Below are 19,502 nucleotides of genomic sequence, written 5' to 3'. Positions count from 1 at the left end.
CATAGTTCCACACTCAACTTCTTGACAGTTTTGAGTGCACCATCTGGGTACTCATAGTGTACTGCATTTTTCCATACTTCTCAGTGTGAACGCACTTATGCACTCAAAATTGTAAGTGTAAGTACAGAAGTGCGCGATTTGAGACGCAGCATTAGTTTAAGTGGAGGGAGGTTCATGTATTTTCCGCCAGTCACTCAGGTTCAAGGAAAAATATTTGTAGCTTCAAGGGTAAAACAAACGAAGCCACACCCCAGCCACCTCCTCTGATAAGTAAAGAACAGTCTCTTAGATCAGGGGTTCTCAAAGTTTTGATGACTGAGTGCCGGTTTAGGGAGCCAATATATGATACACCGTGATACTCAAACCAATAGTAATAAAATGGCAGTTTGTTACATTTATTTATGATTAAGATAACATTTGCTAGTAATTATTTTGGACAGTGGCGCATGGTTGCCCCCCCCCCATACTTTAAACACACTGAAATGTGGTAGCTAGGACCAATAAATGGCCCCTACATATTATTTCCAGGAGTTTAACAGCTAATAACGAAATTAGGACCCTAATACCCAGGTTGGGCCACATATAGACAATTGTGATGGTAGAAACTATAGTTTAAGTCCAAATTTGTGACCCTGTCTAACTATTGTACACTATTTTTATAACAGCTATAAATATTGAGCATGCAGTAAAGTATAATTTAAAAACATTTGCAGTGGCAATACAGCTGAAATTTCCAATTAGGCAATAAGGAGGGATCTGAGGACAAAAAAGTCACTGCAGTTCTTAGTTACCTTAGTGTCTGGAGGGAAAAAAAAAAAAAAAAAACTTCTTTAACTGTCTCGTGATAAGGGGCCCTTTACAACCACATCAAAAACCACTTAAGATTCACAGAAAAAAAAACAGCAAAGTCTTGTTTGAGAGAACATCAATTAAACTTTTATTAGACGTGTTATTCTGACAGAAAATAAAGCACGTTTCAGCATCATAAAGTGCAATCTAACATGATTTCAGTGTATGTAAAGAACAGAAGATGCTGACTGAATTGAGATTTGCCTGTAAATTACCTCTCTGCCTGCAAAGCATGACCATGGCTTCATGAGTTAAAAGGATAATATCCAACTGAGGTATCATGCTAAACCAAAGTTTTAATTAATAGCCTAAAATAATATTAAATCATTATTAATTACACACCTTCCATAAAAAGGAATATGTCCAACTTTTAAGTAAAATCCTAAAAAGTTACAATTAAAAAACACTTGACCAAGATACTGGCACTAAATGTTGGTTAAAACATCCTGAAAATTAAAACATATAAACCTGAGCTATGCTTAGCCTAACACATTACTGTACCCTTTCTGCTTTCATTTCATATTAGTTTTATTGAAAAAAAAAAAAATCCTCACAGAGAGATCAGTCTTCGTCTATAACACAAACAAGTCAGTGTTAAACCTCATTAAGCTACATTAGTGTTCCCTTCACCTGTGTTTTTCCTTCAACACACTACAGCATGCTACAGTAAAACTAAAAAAGGCTGCCATGATATTATTAGTCTTCATTTGGCATGTAGAAATATTAATGCCTGATCAAAGTGCACAGCATTACATCTGCAAACTTTCCATTTCTAAAGCCCCAGTCAACCTCACTTAAATAGCTCTTAATGATAACACATTAGTTTATCCAAGAGGTAAATCAATTAGTGCACAAGCTGTTCACTGATCGTAACCTTAAAACAGCATGTTAGATGGCTGAGAGTATTCTTTTCCAGTAATCCCTTTTGTTTTCATACTTTGCATAGACTAGTATTCTACAGTAGGACAATCTACTGCACATAAGCCATCTTTAAACGTTATTAATCTTTAAAACATAAAGTTAGTGTCATTAATGTAAAATTAAAAGATGTGTCCTAACTTAACAAAAAATGTCAACTGCCACAAACAGCTGAAGCTACTACAGCTTACTGAGTACTGCTGTTTAGGCACCTGATGTCACAGATGAAATGTTACAGTACAAAAACCATTCACAAGTATTATTCAGCCTGCGCCTTGTACAAAGACACTTTTATCTCAACAATGCTTTATCAGACAGCGTTAATCTGATAGTGCAGCGGTTCCCAACAAAGGGTCTGGGGAATACATAGGGTCCTTCAGGGAGTACCAGTGGGTCGTCAGAAAACATGGGGAAATTTATTTCCCGTTTATTTTCATTAACTTTGCTATAGAAGTGAGCCCAGTGTGACTAAGAGTCATAAAAGTGACTGCTCACTTCCTCCACGGTAACATCCTCAACTGTAGGTCATATCTTAAGGATTCTTACCCAATATTAAACAGCATTGTCATTCTGTCAAAATACGTTTCCATCTACAATTTGACACTGCATCCACTCTAACAGATTTCCATGGGGGAGAGGGATTCACTTTCCCTACCCAATTACTAGAGGCCAACATATCCACCTGAATCTAACATCATTTTAACTCCACACTAATGCCTGTTTTGCCAGGATTTACAGAGTGGAGTGGAGCGAAGTAAAACAAACTATGATGTCGGGCAGTACTGAAAAGACATGCTGATGTAGAACAGCCTCAATAGCAGCATCTATCTTGTCTACAGCGCTAGCCGTTGTTATTAATACTCATTGGTTCTGCAAACCATTTAACAGCGCTTGACAACAGCTTGACTACAGTACTAGTCCCACCTGTGGCACTGATTGGCTTGTTTTTTATTTTAACTGAGAAACTGCTGTTTCATGTCACGAGGCCAGATGAAATCAGTCAACTCAAACTCAGGTCTGGACACAGGCAAATTTCAATCATATCTAACAACCAATATCTTTTAATATGGAAGTAGAGCTGCAACAATAAATCAATTAGTTGTCAACTATTAAATTAATTACCAACTAATTTGAAAAAAAAAAAAAGTCAAAATTCTTTTATTCCAGCTTCTTAAATGTGATTTTTTTTCCCCCTGGTTTCTTCACACATCTATCTCACTAAACTAAATATCTTTGGGTTGTGGACAAAACAAGACGTTTGAGAACGTAATCTGAAGCTTTGGGAGAATATTTTTCACCGCTTTCTGACATTTCAAAGACCACACAACCCATGGATTAATCGAGAAAATAATCAACATATTAATCAATAGTGAAAATAATCGCTAGTCGCAGCCCTTAGATGGAGTTTTGTGGTGTGAAATCTTATCAGATGGGGTCCGTGATTTAATGCGTATCCATTTAGGGGTCTCTGACACGAGAAAAGGCTGAGAACCATTGAGATAGTTGCATCCAGTGCTACAAGACTGGAACAAACACGAAAGAACAAGACTTAACAGAATATCTACAAATAAAGCCTCAACAACTGTGGCCTCTTGTGACTTCATCACATCACGTCAATCACTAACAACAACATGTTTAATCTGAGCCAGATTAATGTGCATTAAATTATTGCTATTCTTCAGTGTAAGCGCTGTACCACTGCAACCTGGCTCTGTGAAGTGCACTTGGGAAGTCAAACCGATAAGCCTTTACATGTATGATTCAGAAGGTGCTAGATAAATGCTGGAGGAAGACCACGGGGTGATGTTTCTCAAACTCTCTGAGCAGCCTCCTTCTCTCCTTGACAGGTAAGGTTTTGCTGGAGGAGATGTCATGAAGAAGCTGTTTGAGGCTCTCCAGGGTGGCAGCCTCTCGCTGGTCCTCGTACTCCTCTGGCGACACCTGCTGGCAGAAGGTGAACGCTGCAACAACAAAAGGGGACAAGGACAGTTTTGACCAAAGCGTTGTGGACATAAAAAGTTTGAAGTTTTCTGTATATGTATGATGGTGATGGTGTAATGTGTGATGTCAGCTAGTGTATGCATGTTTAGTTGTATTTAACTTACTGGCAGTTGAGTCAGGGTCTTTTCCCTGCTGCATAGTCCTCAGTGTTCTCCTCACAGCTTCAATAAGGGATGTCGGAGTCTGTATTCATTAGGAAAAGAGAGTAAAAGGAATTTAAAATTGTTTAATCAAACACTGATTGCTTTTATTTTTGCTGTACTGACAAAAGAGCAGCTTAATAAAAGTTGCTCTGATTAAAAAGTTAGGTGATGTGAAACTTTTCTTCTGTCTTTAAAACAGCATGTCTGTGTTACCTACATTAAAAAGTTAAACTGTACCTTGAAGAGCTCAGTGTAATTGTCCATGAGAAACAGCACCAGGGTTTCACTTTGGGTTCGAGTCAGTTCATGATTCTGGACAATTGCTCTCTGAAAAGCGCGGCAGACCGAGGCCCTGTTATCAATCTGAAAGGAAGCACACATTCAGATTGAAATTGAATTACCGCCTCATGGTTGCAGCTAAGTTTGTCTGTCCAGACTTTTATGTAGCCATGACAGAAGACAATGCTTCAAATATGGATGTTGCTGCAGAGAAGCTTCATATTCTAAAACATGGATGCTGGAATCAGAGAATTGTGACTTTTTTTTTAATAGTCACTCAAAAGGATTAATCAATTATCAAATTAGTTAGCAATGTATTTAATAGTTGACAACTAGTTGATTAATTAATCGTTTCAGCTCTAACAGCATGAGCTATGAACACCAAAGTCTGCCTAACATAAAACACATATAACGTTAAAACCTACATTTTATTATTGTATTTCTTATCATGATGCTTCAAGTGCTGCACATAAAAGCACTGAACTGTGGAAAGAAGTGTTGAGCTGACAGTGTGTTCTGGTGAAGGACACAAATTACTTGTTTCTGAAGACGGCAAGCGTCTGGGTGAGATGCTGTGGCCATAAAGGTCAGCAGTCTCCTGAGCTCATCCCTCACGCTCGTCTCCAGCAGTCGAAAACACAGCTGAGATGCTTTGATGGCATCCTGCAACTTCCCTTCATCTGGAAAAAAAATAAATGTGCAAGACTGTAGGCGGAAAAGGATGAAGATCTTCAACTTTAAGACAGGAACAAAACTATGCCAAACAATGAATTATAAATCACAGAGGAATTGTCGCTTATCGCTTCACGTGTACACACACTTGTCACCTGATGTCAAATCTCTCTCCATAGTTTTCAAGGTGGCAAAAACACTGTAAACTTTCATAAGTCTCACCCAGCAAATCCAGGATTGCAGCGTGTATGTCCACGTGGTGTCCTGAAAGAAGGGGAGCTTTCTCCTGTCCACTGTAGTACTTGGCAATAGTGTCAAAGAGCAGCCTCTTTTGGCTCACCATCTGCTCCGACTGGCCGTCTTCTGAAAAGGTATTTTCACCTTGTTGGCTGAGCTGCTCCCCTGCAACCACGATCAGCTGGTCGGGAAAGAGCTCCAAGCAGTCTGCCGCTGCCGACAGCCACCCATCCAAACTGTAAACACAGCATAATGTGTTTTTTTGTTACTGTAGAGGAGGTGGAATACATGTGCAAGCATCTGCTGCTATCAAAACTGCAAAGCTTATAAATCATAGGTCATTCTCTCTGTACTATCTGAAGATGCTGGAACAGGATCTCTGAATGCAGCAATTCTAGCAGGGTTCCTACAGCTTGAGGCAAATTAGACTTATGACTTTTTAATGCCACTCAAAATGAAATTTAAGACCAATTTTGCAATAACCAAAACTGAAGACAATCTTATGAAGGGTTAGGTCAATTTTGGCCCAACTTTTATTGTAAAATAAAACATACTTTTTCATCTTGCAGCTGCGACAAAAGTAGAACAGGGGTCTCATTTATAAAACAATGCGTAGGATCCATTCTAAAAATATACAGACCGACAAATCCAAAAGTGGCACATGCCAAAGACTATTAGACAATTTCTACAATCAGGCTTCCACCTCACGATCTGCATCACCAGTGTCCCGTCTCCTATATGTTTGGAAGCATGGTTCAAAGCTTCTCCTATCAAGTCTGTTTTTACAGAGCACAACGTTAGGGTGGGAAGTGAAATACGCCTCTTTCAGGCCTCGTTATTTGCATATGCAATATTTATAAATGAGACTCCAGAACTGGGAAATCTCTGGCGTTTGTCGGCAAGTTATCTTGGCGATTTTGTGTTTCTCACTCTGCATGTGGGACTCCACTGCTTTCATTAACATTGTGCTGACAGCCTTGTACCGGTTTGCCATGCCACAAAATCTTGGTTGAACAGCCAATATTCATTGAATTTGTGATCCATAAAATCCTGTTTTCCATGTCCTAGCATTTAAGACTCTTGAAAGATTGCTTCAAGAAATTATAATACAGACCCCACGAGTAACAGCAAAGTGAGCTCCAATTCATCCAATCCATCCAATTCAGACAGTTGTTGGAGAAAATGTGGCCCACAAACTGGAAACCACATTCATGTTTTTTGGTCTTGCCTCATGTTTAGCTACTTTTGAAAGGATGTGTTAGATGCCCCAAGAGCAGTGTACCATCAAAATAACCCCAAAGATCCAAGGATGATTCTCCTCTGAGCAATCCCTGAACGGTTTGAGGGGAGGGCAAAACTTTAGCCATTACAAATCCTCTTGAGGGCTGCGATTAAATGTGTCACAGTTAGATGGTTGAATCCTGAACCTCCATCACACAACATCTGGATTAAAAACATATCGGAACTGTATAAGATGGAGCAAATCACATATGCACTGAGGTTGCAAAGACCAGAATTTATAAAAAAAAGGTGGAGTCCTGTTATGAGTTTTTTTTTTTTTTTTTTTTTTTTTACAACTTTTAAGACTTGCAGGAACCTTGTCTAGTTTTATATCCACTGTGCAAAAAAGCTTGAAGCAGTATTTAGAGTACTCACTGGGGCAGATTAAGAGTGTCGGGCAGCTCTCTCTCCAGACATGTGTTAGAGATAACCAGGTCCTGGGTGGCTACAGGAGCTCTGCAGGCCTGGAGCTGAACCCTGGAAGGAGACATCAGGATGCAGTCCAGCATGGGCAGCTCTACTATCTGCAGCAGCTGCAGTAGCGTCTGCTGCTTCCAAACTTCATCCATCACTGGGGAAGGAGTAGAAAGAGGAAAAATCAACCATAAACTGTTGTTCTCTACCGTACCAGCAAATACTGACAGATGAGCTCAGTCTTACCAGTTTTGGACAGAAAGGCAGGAGTAGTGGGGGTTGTGTTTAAAGCTGTAGACAAGGTTGGTCGCAGGTTGATGGTTCTCAGCAGCCTCTCAACCCTCCTGTCTGATGGTCCGACAGCAAGGGGATTAGAGATCGTCCTCAGTTCGTTCAGCCTCCTGAAACAACAAGAAGCTTTATGGTGATTATTGAGCACTCAGATCAGACAAGAGAAGATCAACTGTGATATACAAAAGGTGATGATATTTGGGGCGCTATCATTATTATATCACATAATGCATCTCCCATGTCTGCTGTGTGTATGAGTGTCACTTTACTTTACAATAATGCTTCTATATGAATAAAATATACATCCAAAATGCGATTAGTAACACCAACCTGGAGCTCTTCTTCCTCTTCAGCCCCTGTTCCTCTGGTGGCACGTTTTCTGTGTCACTATTGCACTCTTTCATGGCAGAATTTGGTACCACTTTATATTCCAGAAAACGGTAAAGGCTGCAGCTGCTGTCCTCAAAGGTCACTTCCTTGTCTCTGCGAAACAGCTTTGTACCCACTGGCTCGAACACCTTGGCCTCCATCAGCGCCTGGCACAGTCGGGCAGCTTTGAGGCGAGACACTTCACTCGTGCAAAACACCACATTCTGCATCAAGTAACTGAGGACGGCATCCACGGCGTCCGAGCCTGTGAAACATTCGGTGTGAACGCGGAGATGCCTTCTACAGCGGCGAACCTCCACCTGGGTTTGCAGGGCCTGGATGATGTTGTGCCACAGCTGGGTGGCACCGAAGGGCCCCGAGAAAACTGTTAGGAGACAGGGTTGGAGAAAAAGGGGTTGAATACAAAAGCTAAGATGTTATGGGTTTTCACACTGGTTGTATAAGTCCATTATCATTCCTTGAAAAATGTATTTATACAATTTAACAATTAACATATCCTGCTTCAAATTAAAAGGTGGACATGAAGTCACAGTGGCAGGTGGACAAGAAAGTTAATTTCCAACCCTGAAAGCTGATACACTGTTAAAGATTAAGGCAAGACATCCCAGGTGAAAACTGTTTTTCTTTCATGCACTGGCCAGTTATAAGAGTGTGGGCTATTTTGCTTCAATAGCATGTCTTCTTTTAAAACAGTGGAAATAAAAATACACATTCAGTGTTTATTTTGGTTCAGATTTCTGTTCTGGAAATGTTTGCAAAAAGCACACATTTAATTAGATAGTGCCTTTTTTGCATATTTAGACATACAATTTCAGAAAACTTGTAACACAAAAAAAATAATCTTAATGTAGGCTAGGTAATCAACTGGGGAAGTTTCATAATGATATCTTTATGTTAAAAACACATATGGTGTCTCACCTAAAACGACCTTCTTGTACATTATCTAACTAAAATTAGCTCCACGTCGACCAACAACAATAAAATGCTGCTTTCACATCAATACATTCGTAATAACAGCCCCATAATATACTTTTCCTACGGTTTCGTACTTATTAAAAAGTATATAAAGCAGTTAAAGCTTACTTAAATGTTAACTGATAAAATATGACGTACTTTGTGACGTTTAATGCAGGACTTTTACTTGTAATGGAGTGTTTTTACCGTGTGATACTGATTCCTCTCTTAAGTAAAGATTCTGAATACTTTCTCCACTACTTCTGTAAATTATATCCTTGATATCTGCTCTACAAACATTTTAATAAACATATTTCCGTAATAAACAGCTAGCACGGCCGTTGGATTTATGTCAATGCTAACGTCCAGCGTCGTAGCGTTTATTTACACGGCTGTGCTTTGTTTGCGGCGTTTTATTTAAATAAACTGGAGATTAACTAACTTATAACTTATTAAATTTTAATACTCAAATCTTACCATGTTGTGTATTTTCTCGAAAACTCCTCGTTTGGCTGTTCAACCGTCTGAAACGGGGAGTCAAATCAACCGCCATCATGAGCTCTGCGTGTGACGTCAACACGTTCCCCTTCTTCTTCTGCGTCTTCTACACGCAAGTGACAGACAGCGCTCTGCTGCCAACTAAAGGCAGTAACACACACTGCCAGCTCTGGCTACTTATAGCTCACAAGACCGGCGCTTAAAATAAAATAGATAGTAAACAGTGAAAAGTAAGATGACACACCAAAGTATAATTATACATATTTTTTTTTTTTTTACTTTTTTCTGCTGGAAAATACGCTGCATAAGATTTTAACAACACATAATAACAAACGATTATAATTAACCCTGAGCAACTCCCTGTGAACAAAAATTAAATTACACTATAAAACACTATAAAAGCCCTGCATCGAAAATGTACTGCAGTACAAGTACAATCGGTAAAATGCATTTAAGCATTAAAATAAAAATACTACATGCAGAGAATTACAGATCAATTTAATACTTTTGAACCATTTTTATTTTAAGAAATGTAAATGCACCGATAGTGTATCTTTACCCCACAACTTTAATAATCCAATCATTATAAATACTCTAAAAATAATAATTAAGATCTGATTTGACGATATTCATGCATTTTTTTATGTTCCTCCTTTTAAAGCTTGTGTTTTGCTGCATCTGAATAATTGTGGACTGTGAAAGGCAGATGTTAACTTGAATGTTCGAGACCACTCATAAAATTATGTTTGAAAGTGTTCTAACACACTGTCTAACAGCCTGGTATGTGAACTGTACAGAGGCAGACTGGAAAGGTCTCCAGAGAGTCTTAAGAAAAGATCACTGGACTCAACAACATCCCGAGAGATGCGACCCAACCGTCATCACCTGTTCTCTCTCTTACCCTCTGGTGGCGCTACAGAGCACTAAAAGCCTGCACCTCCAACCCGCAGGACAGCTTTTATCCAAGAGCTGTCACTGAACCAAAGAGCATGGATACCAAGAGGCGAAGCACAATAGAACGCCCCATAGCAACAGACTCGCCCGTGGTTTCGTCCTACCGCCGCCATTTTGGACTGTCAGCAGACCGCAGCAGACCCGCTTGCTTACAAAAACACACAGACAAACTGAAGTATATCGCTATTAATTATGCTTACAATGCTACTCACCTCGTGATAGCTTGGTCACAGTTGCTTTTTCACGTTTTTATAAAGCAAAATATAGACTTTAAAATAAAAAAAAAAGAAAAAAAACGGCCTAGATCGCATCTCTACATATTACACCCACTTATGAGAAGAGTAAATATTTATGGATATTAAAACACTTTAAAACTTACACCTCAGGAGTTCTTACCTGTCGGGATCCTTCGGGAAACGGTGGAAGGCCAGGTGCGGGGTGTTCCACTGATAGTTGCTGCAGTTAATTGCACTACACTGTTTTCTTTTACTCTTTTCTCCTCTCTCCTTGACGTCATGCGTGTTGTCTGGCCGCAACAGTCCAAGCTCAACAGTCCAAAATGGCGGCAGCGCTACCGCAGCGCCCCTAGTGGCTGTTGGCAAAAATTCAACGGAGCTTCGCCTCTCGGTATCCATGCTCTTTGACTGAACTGAACAGAATCGAACACTGCTTCACCATTGTGCCATGAGCTATATTGAGAATCATTCATCTTAACTCAAACGTGCAATATTTTGACCACCAGAGTGATGAATGTGTGAGATATGTGGAGAGAATATTTGAAAGGTTTGATATGAAAGGTTATGAGCGACTCCCTGTGAACAAAAACTACACTGATGATGCAGAAATGATGAATTAGGACAGAAAACACTGAGAGACAGTGGGTAGCCAAATCTATCTGACTACATGAACCAGAACTGATCTGAGTTCTGCAGGATGTAAACTGTCACAGTATTAACTCAACACAATGGCCGACTGTAAAACATGTAGGCCTAGTGAGATATCTGTAGATTGTAGAAAGAGTTGTGTTACAGGAAATGCGACAATGAGAAACTGGGCCTACAGGAATACAGTGTTAAAAATTGGCCCAGTTATTGTGTTTACTCAATGACTGGTTTATCAGACATTGTGTTTACACGACAGCACAAGCCTAATCGAGACAGGTCCTTTGATTTCATGGAAAAACAAGACGCAGACCACTGTTGCACTGACCACTTAGGCAGAGTTACCACACCACAACCACACAAGAGTGTATGCCATACACACCATAAGGTTTACAAGGATAACAAAGGTACAATAGCACTGGCAAAGAATCCTGCATGCACAGGTGTGAGTATACTGACGTAAAGGGTAACACTTAACAAAAAGGTACACAAAATACAAGTAGTTCCCTCTCAATCATTAATAATCCACTAATTATCAACTAATGATTAGCTACTGTGTGACGTTCGATGGAGTTACTCAAGAGCTCACCATAAACTAATGGTTACTTTCTCATTCGTCATTCATTTCTCATTAGTTCATGAGATCACTACTCATTTTCTGTGTACCATATTGTAAGGTGTGACCACATAAACACATCTAGCTGTGAGGATGGTAGATTGCAACGAGCTGAAACTTCCTGGTTAGAATTCCTTCAGTGTTCATTGTTCAGGAGGTTTTTACTGGGAGCCAAATTATCCACAGAAGTCTCTTTCTCTCCAAAACAAACAGACCAGGGGCCTCATTTATAAAAGAGTGCTTAGGATTCATACTAAAAGCTGACCTGCACCCAAAAGCTGAAAATGGCGTGCGGCAAAAAATAATCTGATTTATAAAACCGCAATGTTCTCTTTATAAATCACAGACCTCCTGGAGTTGTGCGCACCCAGATCCGCCTCATATTCTGCCCTCTACACGCCCTACTTCAACCATAAATGGTCGTGCAAATTACCTGGAGGACTGAAGAAAGATTTTATTTGGTGGCCACAGCAGCAGGATCACTAATAAAAGAAAGTGAAAAAAGTGGCAACACATCAACGCTGCTTATGCTGTCAGCTGTGTCTGTGGGACTGCACGGACAGTGACAGAGGAAAAAAAAGTGGTCTGATCTAAAGGTAGACCAAATATTTCTACTCCTTTACCAACATGTAGTTAATGTGTTGCTTTTAAATTTGAGGATGTTTGACATTGATGTGCGACATAAAGAATCACATTTATTAAAGGAGTATGTGCCAGTGCCATCGTGCGCAATTATGCACGAGGGTCACCGCAGTATTTATATGTTTATGGCAATCAGTCTGATCAGACACCCGGCCTGAATTACAGCATGAACCAGTGGTATCCCTGTCCCAAAATACAACGTGTAATTTGAAATACAATTCAAAGATGAAAGTGTAATAGGTGAACACGTTTCTTCATGCCGGTTTTGTCATGAACAGCAAATGTCTAAGTAGGGCTGATGAAATGAGTGTAATGGTTGTGCTTAATGGCTGTATTTTGAGACATGATAAATGCACTGGAAATATTTAGCTAAATAAATAAATACATTCCATGCAGTCGCGCCGTCCTCTCCCCCTCCTGCGCTCACAGAGTGGACAATGAGACGTTAGAGGCAGTGCGGATTAAATACGTATTTAGAAAGAATTTCAATTCAGGATTTGAGTTGGATTTTACAACGTTTTTATGAAACAATTATCACTCACTCCAAGCGCAAAATAAGGCTGCTGGATTTAATTTCAGTGATAACGTGGATCTAAAGTGGATATAGCGTGACATTAAATTTGTGTGAGACATCAATAAAAATCTGACTCCGCTTCTCCACCTCGTCATCTGCGTCGCCACTTCCCAGTGTCTTCCAAAATGTGCACACGCATGACTCAGAGTTTGCTTATAGGTGTGCACATTCTCCCGCCAAGTTTATTTTTATAAATCACAACCTTTGCGTGGTAAGTGGTGTACGCCACGCCATGGCCTGGACAACCCAGCAGGCCAACCACTGCTTGGACAGAGCGTGGCCCAGCCTGGCTCCCCTATAGCAGACAAAGAACTGGTCAGTCTGTCTAACTGGGGCCGTACAGGTGATGTACACCCTCAGGGACCGAACTTGACAGAGCAAGTGTAACTGAGCTGCCTCCACCGAGTCATGTGGTGGAGGATGAAAGGGCTCCAGAACCAAGGGCTGCACCACGAAAGATTGAGGGAGCACCTTTGGTAAGAAGGCTGGATTTGGCAGGAAAGAGATGGCAGAGCCCTCCTCCCCCAACCTCAAACAAGATGGATGCACAGACAGGGCATGCAGTTCAGAGATACGCTTCGCTGAAGACATAGCAAGAAGAAAAGCCGTTTGATGGAAAGAAGCTCCAGCCCCAAACTGGACGTGTGGAACGAAGCCACAGGCAGCGTATGACCTCCCGGACGCAGCGGCCCCTCTCAGCTCAAGTGTGTGTGTGTGTGTGTGTGTGTGTGTGTGTGTGTGTGTGTGTGTGTGTGTGCTCACACCTTTTCCTCTGATAACATAAGACCCAGACGTTTGACAGGTTTTTAAACAGAGTAAAGCAGTTTAAAAAAAAAAATCTTTTTCTGGCGCTCTTGTCACAGAGGGGCTGCTAACTAGAGTGGCTGATGCAACAGCAGACGCACACAGTCCTATCTGGAGCCAATGTTAAGTTTGTCCATTCTGGGCTACTGTTGAAACATCGCATAGAGACTCGCCCCCTTTGTAGATATTAACAGCTCATTCTAGGGTAACGAGAACACAGTTCTTATTTTTAGGTGATTATGCACCAAAGAAAAAATACTGATTACATTATATTCCATTCCTGCCAATATAAAATGTCTTACATTGAACCTTTAAGTTGATTAAGTTTGCCCAGTTTATGTTCAGAGATTAACAATGTCACATGATGTGAGAACTGACATGATGCAAGGTAGTAAACCCTACGATGTGTTTTTTTAAAGATAACAATGTAAGAGCAGGTGGGGGGTGTTGACATAATAAAAATGTGCTCTTAATTGTGAAAATGAATCTTTATTTTGTATCTTTGCACATGCTAACATGATGAGTTCATGCACTGATACTAGACAATGAGATGCATGTGTACGTCAATGGGCATGTGTCGCTGAGCTATGTCTCACCGCTTCAGACTGGTTCATCTTCATTCCTGTCTAAAATCATGAGATTCACGAGCTCGTCAGTTTCCGTCACGTAACAGGTCATGCATCTCCCCCTGAGAAAGAGACAACATTTAAGCTCTCCAGCCATAACTCAGTTTTTAAACTACCTGGTGGCATGCATTGCTCGACAGGTAGGACAGACAGGACAGGTTATAAAAGATCAGTTAAGGAGTGAATGAGATGAAAGAGATGTGACACACAGTAATCCAGTGACTTCACTCACTGCTTTGGTGACTGGTGTAAAAATAGTCCTCCAGTCAGATGAGACAGAACCTACAGTCTTTAGAGATGAGTCTGAGAGTCCATGGAGTTGTACCTCGGGAAATGAGCAACGGCACTCTGAAATAATGTCTAATTAAATGGGTAAAACTAAGGAAATAGTGAAGGTAACTCTGGAAAGAAGCCCATCCATGAAGCTTTAGAAAAAACTAAAATCACTGATGACATCCTCAGACAACATTTTAGTGAAGTCACATATTCACAAATGCCTATGCCTGATTTCCACAGCGTAGTCATAGAACAGACCCCTGACTGTGGAGTACTGGCTTCGCCTGAACGAGGCCGTTGGTGCAACCGAGGTAAGCTTGAGAAGGCTCGGACGACAAATGGAAGATCCTTGCCAGGAGGTGGCCATGATGTTTGTTAAACACTGCCCAGATTTCACTCATGCTGCTGTTTTCAAGTTTAAAGCATCAAATGCACAGCCAGTGAAATCCAAGAGCACTTGAGCACTCTACCTTTGCACACTGCAGGCAGAAGAACCCATGTCTACCATGCTGTGAGCTAAACCATATCATGAGGAACTGTCCTAATCGGCAGCCTGGCCAAAGTCAGTATGCCTCCCAGCCACAAAACACCCAACCTTTAATCTAGCTGGCACACATTTGGCAAGAGAATGTGTGGACGCAGCAACCAAGCAGAGCTAGGAAGTTAAAAATGTTCTTTCAGGACCAGTTCCTTTGACTCTGGAGGTTGTGCTAGTAGACTGGGGAGGGACACTAAGCAAACCAGTGTGCATGTATGAGGTGGAGATGAAACTGTATGGTCCACATGGCAATTTGATCATAGGTGTTAGTATGTATTTTCCACTGACCAGTGGATACTTGGTCATGACCCCATGTTCCTTTATGACAGACGTCATGGCGTCAGAAGTGCTAGGCTCACTGATGAATGGACAACTCGACTACTTTTAGTTGGCCCAAGGTCAAGATACATGTGTCAGAGCACCATTTTAGGTAATAGTATACATGCCACCATCCTATATAAGCGGTGTCTCTCTCTCCGTTCACTCTCATCACATAGCTTCTGCATGTAGCCATATTGATCCAAGCTCGTAATTAGCCGTGCATTAAGAAAGAATTCCGTGATCGGCCTCATCCTTGAATTCTCCAGATCACCACAGAAACACCTACTCTCAGTAGGCACAAATGTCATCAGAAATCTCATGCATTGGCTGAAAAAAAACAGTGAATACTGGTGGTTTGTCTTAAGTGGCAACCTTTTTCTAGAGTGTGTTTGTTGACCTCATGGCAAACTCATCCTGGTGGAGAGATAAGGAGCTTCCAGATAGGATAGGAACCATCAGCCTCCAGCAGTCAGTCACCCAGCTGGCCAGCCAAGAATATCTAGTCGGGGGTACATTGCCAAATTATGTTCTCATGTCAACAGGCAGTACAGTAATTACTGAGCCCACCTCTTCCAGTCCAATGCCTCAATATCATGGTTGGTCAAAATGTCACACCATTGTGTAATGTTATATTTAAGACCGCCTAAATCGAGACCAAGTTATGACCAAGACCAGAATGTATCGAAACCAAGACAAGAGCAAGACTTTGAGGGGTGAATGAAAACCAAGGCCAGACAAGTGTGGGTACCACACTGTGTGACCCGCTTACAGTAAAACATGGAAGATGGAAACCATAAGCATTCGTAAAATCGATCAATCGACCATTAAAACACCCACAGAAAATGAAAATTTCTCTTCATGCACATACATTTGTATATGTATGAGAAATGTCTTAACAAAATAATTAAAATGCACTGCAGAGATGAATTTCATGTGTGTTTTTCTTTCTATGAGCAAACAAATAAAAGCAGTAAGAAGCTGAAATCAACTTAATCATCTTTATTCAACACTTTTTTGCACAGGCAATTTAATGACATCACCACAGTTGTGGCCTTGACTGGTCTTGAAATAAATAATCCAGACAAGACCAGATAAAAGTGTAAGATTTAAAAGTTAAGTTAATTTATACATTTGAGTTAATTTACCAAAAATATATTTACAGTGTTTACGCTGTCAGTTAGTCATATATTTGTGCTTTATTATCTACATATTTACAGTTCAGATATTTACACCAGCATCTTTTGAAACAGTTAAAACAGTCTCTTGAATCTGCTTCTGTGGTTTTACCTCATTTCAGTTATATTTACCCTGGTCTAGGTCATTCCTGGTCTCTGATTGGTTGGGTTAGTCACATGGGGGTTAGAGACAAGGAAGTGTAATTGTTGTTGTGATTCTGATGCCGGGAGCTTCAGTAAAGTTCTGCTTAACAGTCACCTGTCTCAATCTTGCTGTTTCCTCTCATGAAGAGTGTCTAAATACCACCTATCGAACCCTCACGTTACAAAAGTATGGTTGATCCTAAGCGACCAAAACCTTCAAAAAGCAGTCTTGAGATTGGTTCAAAGATCAAGATTGATCTCAAGTACTGCAATACTGCCATTGTGAGGTGATAGATCCCATGAAAGATGTCAAATGTCAAACAAGCCTATCACCCTGAAGAGGAACGGCAAGCTGGCCGATGTGTCTCCCTGTTTAACTGTGGAGGATTTTGAAATTTTCCAGGGCGCCAGCCAACCTTAAAAAGCCATGATAATGCCGAACGTACAGATCTCAAACAGCAACTACAAATGTTTGGGCTCACTGACATTGATATTGGCCAAGTCCAGAAAGAAGTTGGTCAAGCTGCTTGAAAAGTATAATGCCATTTTCTCCAAACATGCACTGGACTGTGGTGAGCCAAAGGTTTTCTTGTATTACATCCAGCTCACTGATGAGAGATCATTCTGCCTCCCCCAGTGGTGGGTACCACCAGCCCAAAACCAAAAACTGTGACAGGTTCTCTTTTCGAAAAGGTAGAACAGGAGTTAATAGTAAGAGTGTCAAGCCAGACTGCCTACACCCTGACTTCATCTGCCACACATTAACCATATGGATATTTGCTCATGATTTTCGTAAAGCCAGGCTATAATGATCCAGTTGTAAAGTTAATGTAACAACCCTCTCCCAGCCCTGTCTTATCTTTTAACAGACTCCTGTGAAGAAAAATATCACCTACCTTTTTGTTCTGTCAATGATTTTTTTGCCTTATCTACTTCTTCACATGAGACAATAAAAAGCCTTTTTGCATTTCTACACTGGCTGGTGCTAATCTTGTTCTCTGGTGGAAGAGCAGCACACACCCCGAGTCAATGGGGCTTGCTGGTGTCTGCCTAGGGGCTGTGGGATAGAGCGTGGCTCCATGGAGTATGCTGGAGGTTTTACCAGGGCTGGAGAGGTAGTCATAGTGGGTGAAAGGAGAGTCAGGACCTGTAGAGCATGTCAAAAGACCAGAGGGATGGCGGGAGGTCTATGGGGTCGGCGTCTACACTGTCTTTCAGTGTCCACACACCCCTAGATGTGGAGCCTCCACCATGCTCCACAGGCCCTGGTTTGCCACCCAGCTGTCTGGCTCTGTATCACAGCCCCTAAGTGGTCCCTCCACCCTGACGTCAGACCCTTCATTTTTGCATAAAACCCTCAACACACCACCCACACTGTTTCAGACTGGTTCATCTCCATTCCTTTAAAATTATGAGATTCACCAGCTTTCAGTTCCACTCGCATAACAGGTCACACTGCTTTCCCCCCTGAGGGAGATACACTGTCAGGCCCTCCGCCCACAACTGACGCAGTTATACTGACAATACTGACCAACGCCTCACAGACCAAGTCGGGAAAGAGAAGTTGGTCGAGCTGCTTGAAATGTACAATGACATATATTACAGACAGATATTTGCTCATGATTTTCATAAAGCCAGGCAACAATGACCCAGTTGTGAAGTTACCATGACAACATTCTTCCAGCCTTATCTTTCATTTTAAGAGACTTTTAACTGACACGTGGTCAAATCTGCGTCCTGTCCAGAAAAACCATGGCACGCAGTGAATCGCTTCTTGAACATCATCCTCACAGTAAACGGCCTTGTCTTCAAAGTCTTAACTAATTCGCTATGACAGACTTGTAACACAGCTTCATGCTACTTATGTCTGTCCTTTAGCAAATATTTTAAGTGACACCAAGGCTCCATCCACAGAAATTCCTTTTTACATATCTACCAAGTTTAGTGAAAATAAGAAATTAGCTCTCTAGCGCCCCCATTTTGTTTGATCGGGTCAATAATGGAGGGGTCCCCTCAGATTATGTGTGGTCATATGCCTACAAAGTTGCGTGGTGATGGGTGAAACCCTTGAGATGTTATACACCTTTATGTGATGAGCCACGCCCTCTGCAATATTCATTGCCTTATAGAAGCTCAGTTTTAGTAAGTTTTCCAACTTTTGCCAAGAGGGAACTTTAGATAATGGTCCCTAGATTATGTTCACCCAGTTTCATGCAGATCAGTCAAACTTCCTGTTTTTCAAAAAATTCAAAATGGCGGAAAATCTATATAACCGGAGGTTATGGGTTCTTATACAACAGTTAGTTCTGGCCCTGCAATCTGATTGGTCGAGAGACAGTAAAACCGTGATGATATTGGCGTACAACATCACGGTTATTTCACTGTGTATGTATCACTCCGCCTCACAGTTGATTGCAATCAACAATCAAATCAAAACTGACGGTTAGTGTTAGTTAGGTCAGCAGTTGCGTTGTAGGCTAATTAATTCATCCACTGTCAAACAGCCAAAAATATGGATTTATTTCCTAAAATAAGTTTTGAATTGAACTATGAATGGTCATCAGAGGAAGATGAGGGAGAGGAGAAGCTGAATCCATCTGAGCACACATCCAGGTTTGTCAGTGTTTCATCAGCGGAGCTCAATGACTTGGAGAAAAGCAACATACTGTCAGATCAGAAGGCAGAGTCGGCTGTGCCTGTGAAGCAACAGTCCACCATGCAGTCACCACAGACTTATTTCACCAGCTGCACAATTAATGGAAATGTGCAGATAAATGTGTATAAAGAGTAAGTGCCTGGCGCACCATGTCTGTGTTACATAGCAACAGTGACAGCGGACTCCTGAGGGAACTATTTTTGTTGGTAGAAGACAAATAAAATGCTTAAATTATCTATTTTGTCCTCATTTTTCAACATTTCTTAATCAGCCTTGCTTATTTAACTGTTGAACTGTTGTATAAAAGCAATATAACACTCGAGCTCGTGATGTTGTACTGCGGCCTCGTGCCTACGACCGAATCACAG

At 41.0% G+C, this 19,502-nt stretch overlaps 1 protein-coding gene across 2 annotated transcripts; it reads right to left on the bottom strand.

Moving 5' to 3' along the window:
* Positions 1-933: 933 nt before the first annotated feature.
* On the bottom strand, positions 934-10,399 carry depdc4 (DEP domain containing 4). Of its 2 annotated transcripts, none has more exons than XM_049566526.1 (9): positions 10,278-10,399; positions 7,416-7,839; positions 7,041-7,195; positions 6,756-6,951; positions 5,085-5,335; positions 4,728-4,870; positions 4,149-4,274; positions 3,873-3,951; positions 934-3,728 (listed from the first exon to the last, which is right to left on the bottom strand). In XM_049566526.1, the coding sequence occupies exons 1-9, from the start codon at positions 10,396-10,398 to the stop codon at positions 3,529-3,531; spliced, it is 1,695 nt and encodes a 564-aa protein (XP_049422483.1). In that variant the 5' UTR covers position 10,399; the 3' UTR covers positions 934-3,528. The 2 variants fall into 2 exon arrangements, with proteins under 2 accessions (XP_049422483.1, XP_049422484.1); XM_049566527.1 differs by lacking the exon at positions 10,278-10,399 and adding an exon at positions 8,907-9,008 and having other exon boundaries at positions 935-3,728.
* Between the last annotated feature and the right edge of the window lie 9,103 nt (positions 10,400-19,502).

Source organism: Epinephelus fuscoguttatus, linkage group LG22, assembly GCF_011397635.1.
Source record: "Epinephelus fuscoguttatus linkage group LG22, E.fuscoguttatus.final_Chr_v1".
NCBI lineage: Eukaryota > Metazoa > Chordata > Actinopteri > Perciformes > Serranidae > Epinephelus > Epinephelus fuscoguttatus.
Note: the sequence above shows the minus strand (reverse complement) of the source record. Positions and strands in the feature narration are given on the sequence as shown.

What these genes read in the sequence shown, in the direction of transcription:
- depdc4 (XM_049566526.1), bottom strand. Translation starts at nt 10,398, where the DNA reads ATGACGTCAAGGAGAGAGGAGAAAAGAGTAAAAGAAAACAGTGTAGTG. An exon ending in GACACTCTTAATCTGCCCCA is followed by an intron (nt 5,336 to 6,755) that starts GTGAGTACTCTA and finishes CTGTGTTTACAG; the next exon opens with TTTGGATGGGTGGCTGTCGG. An exon ending in TGCAATCCTGGATTTGCTGG is followed by an intron (nt 4,871 to 5,084) that starts GTGAGACTTATG and finishes TTTTTTTTCCAG; the next exon opens with ATGAAGGGAAGTTGCAGGAT.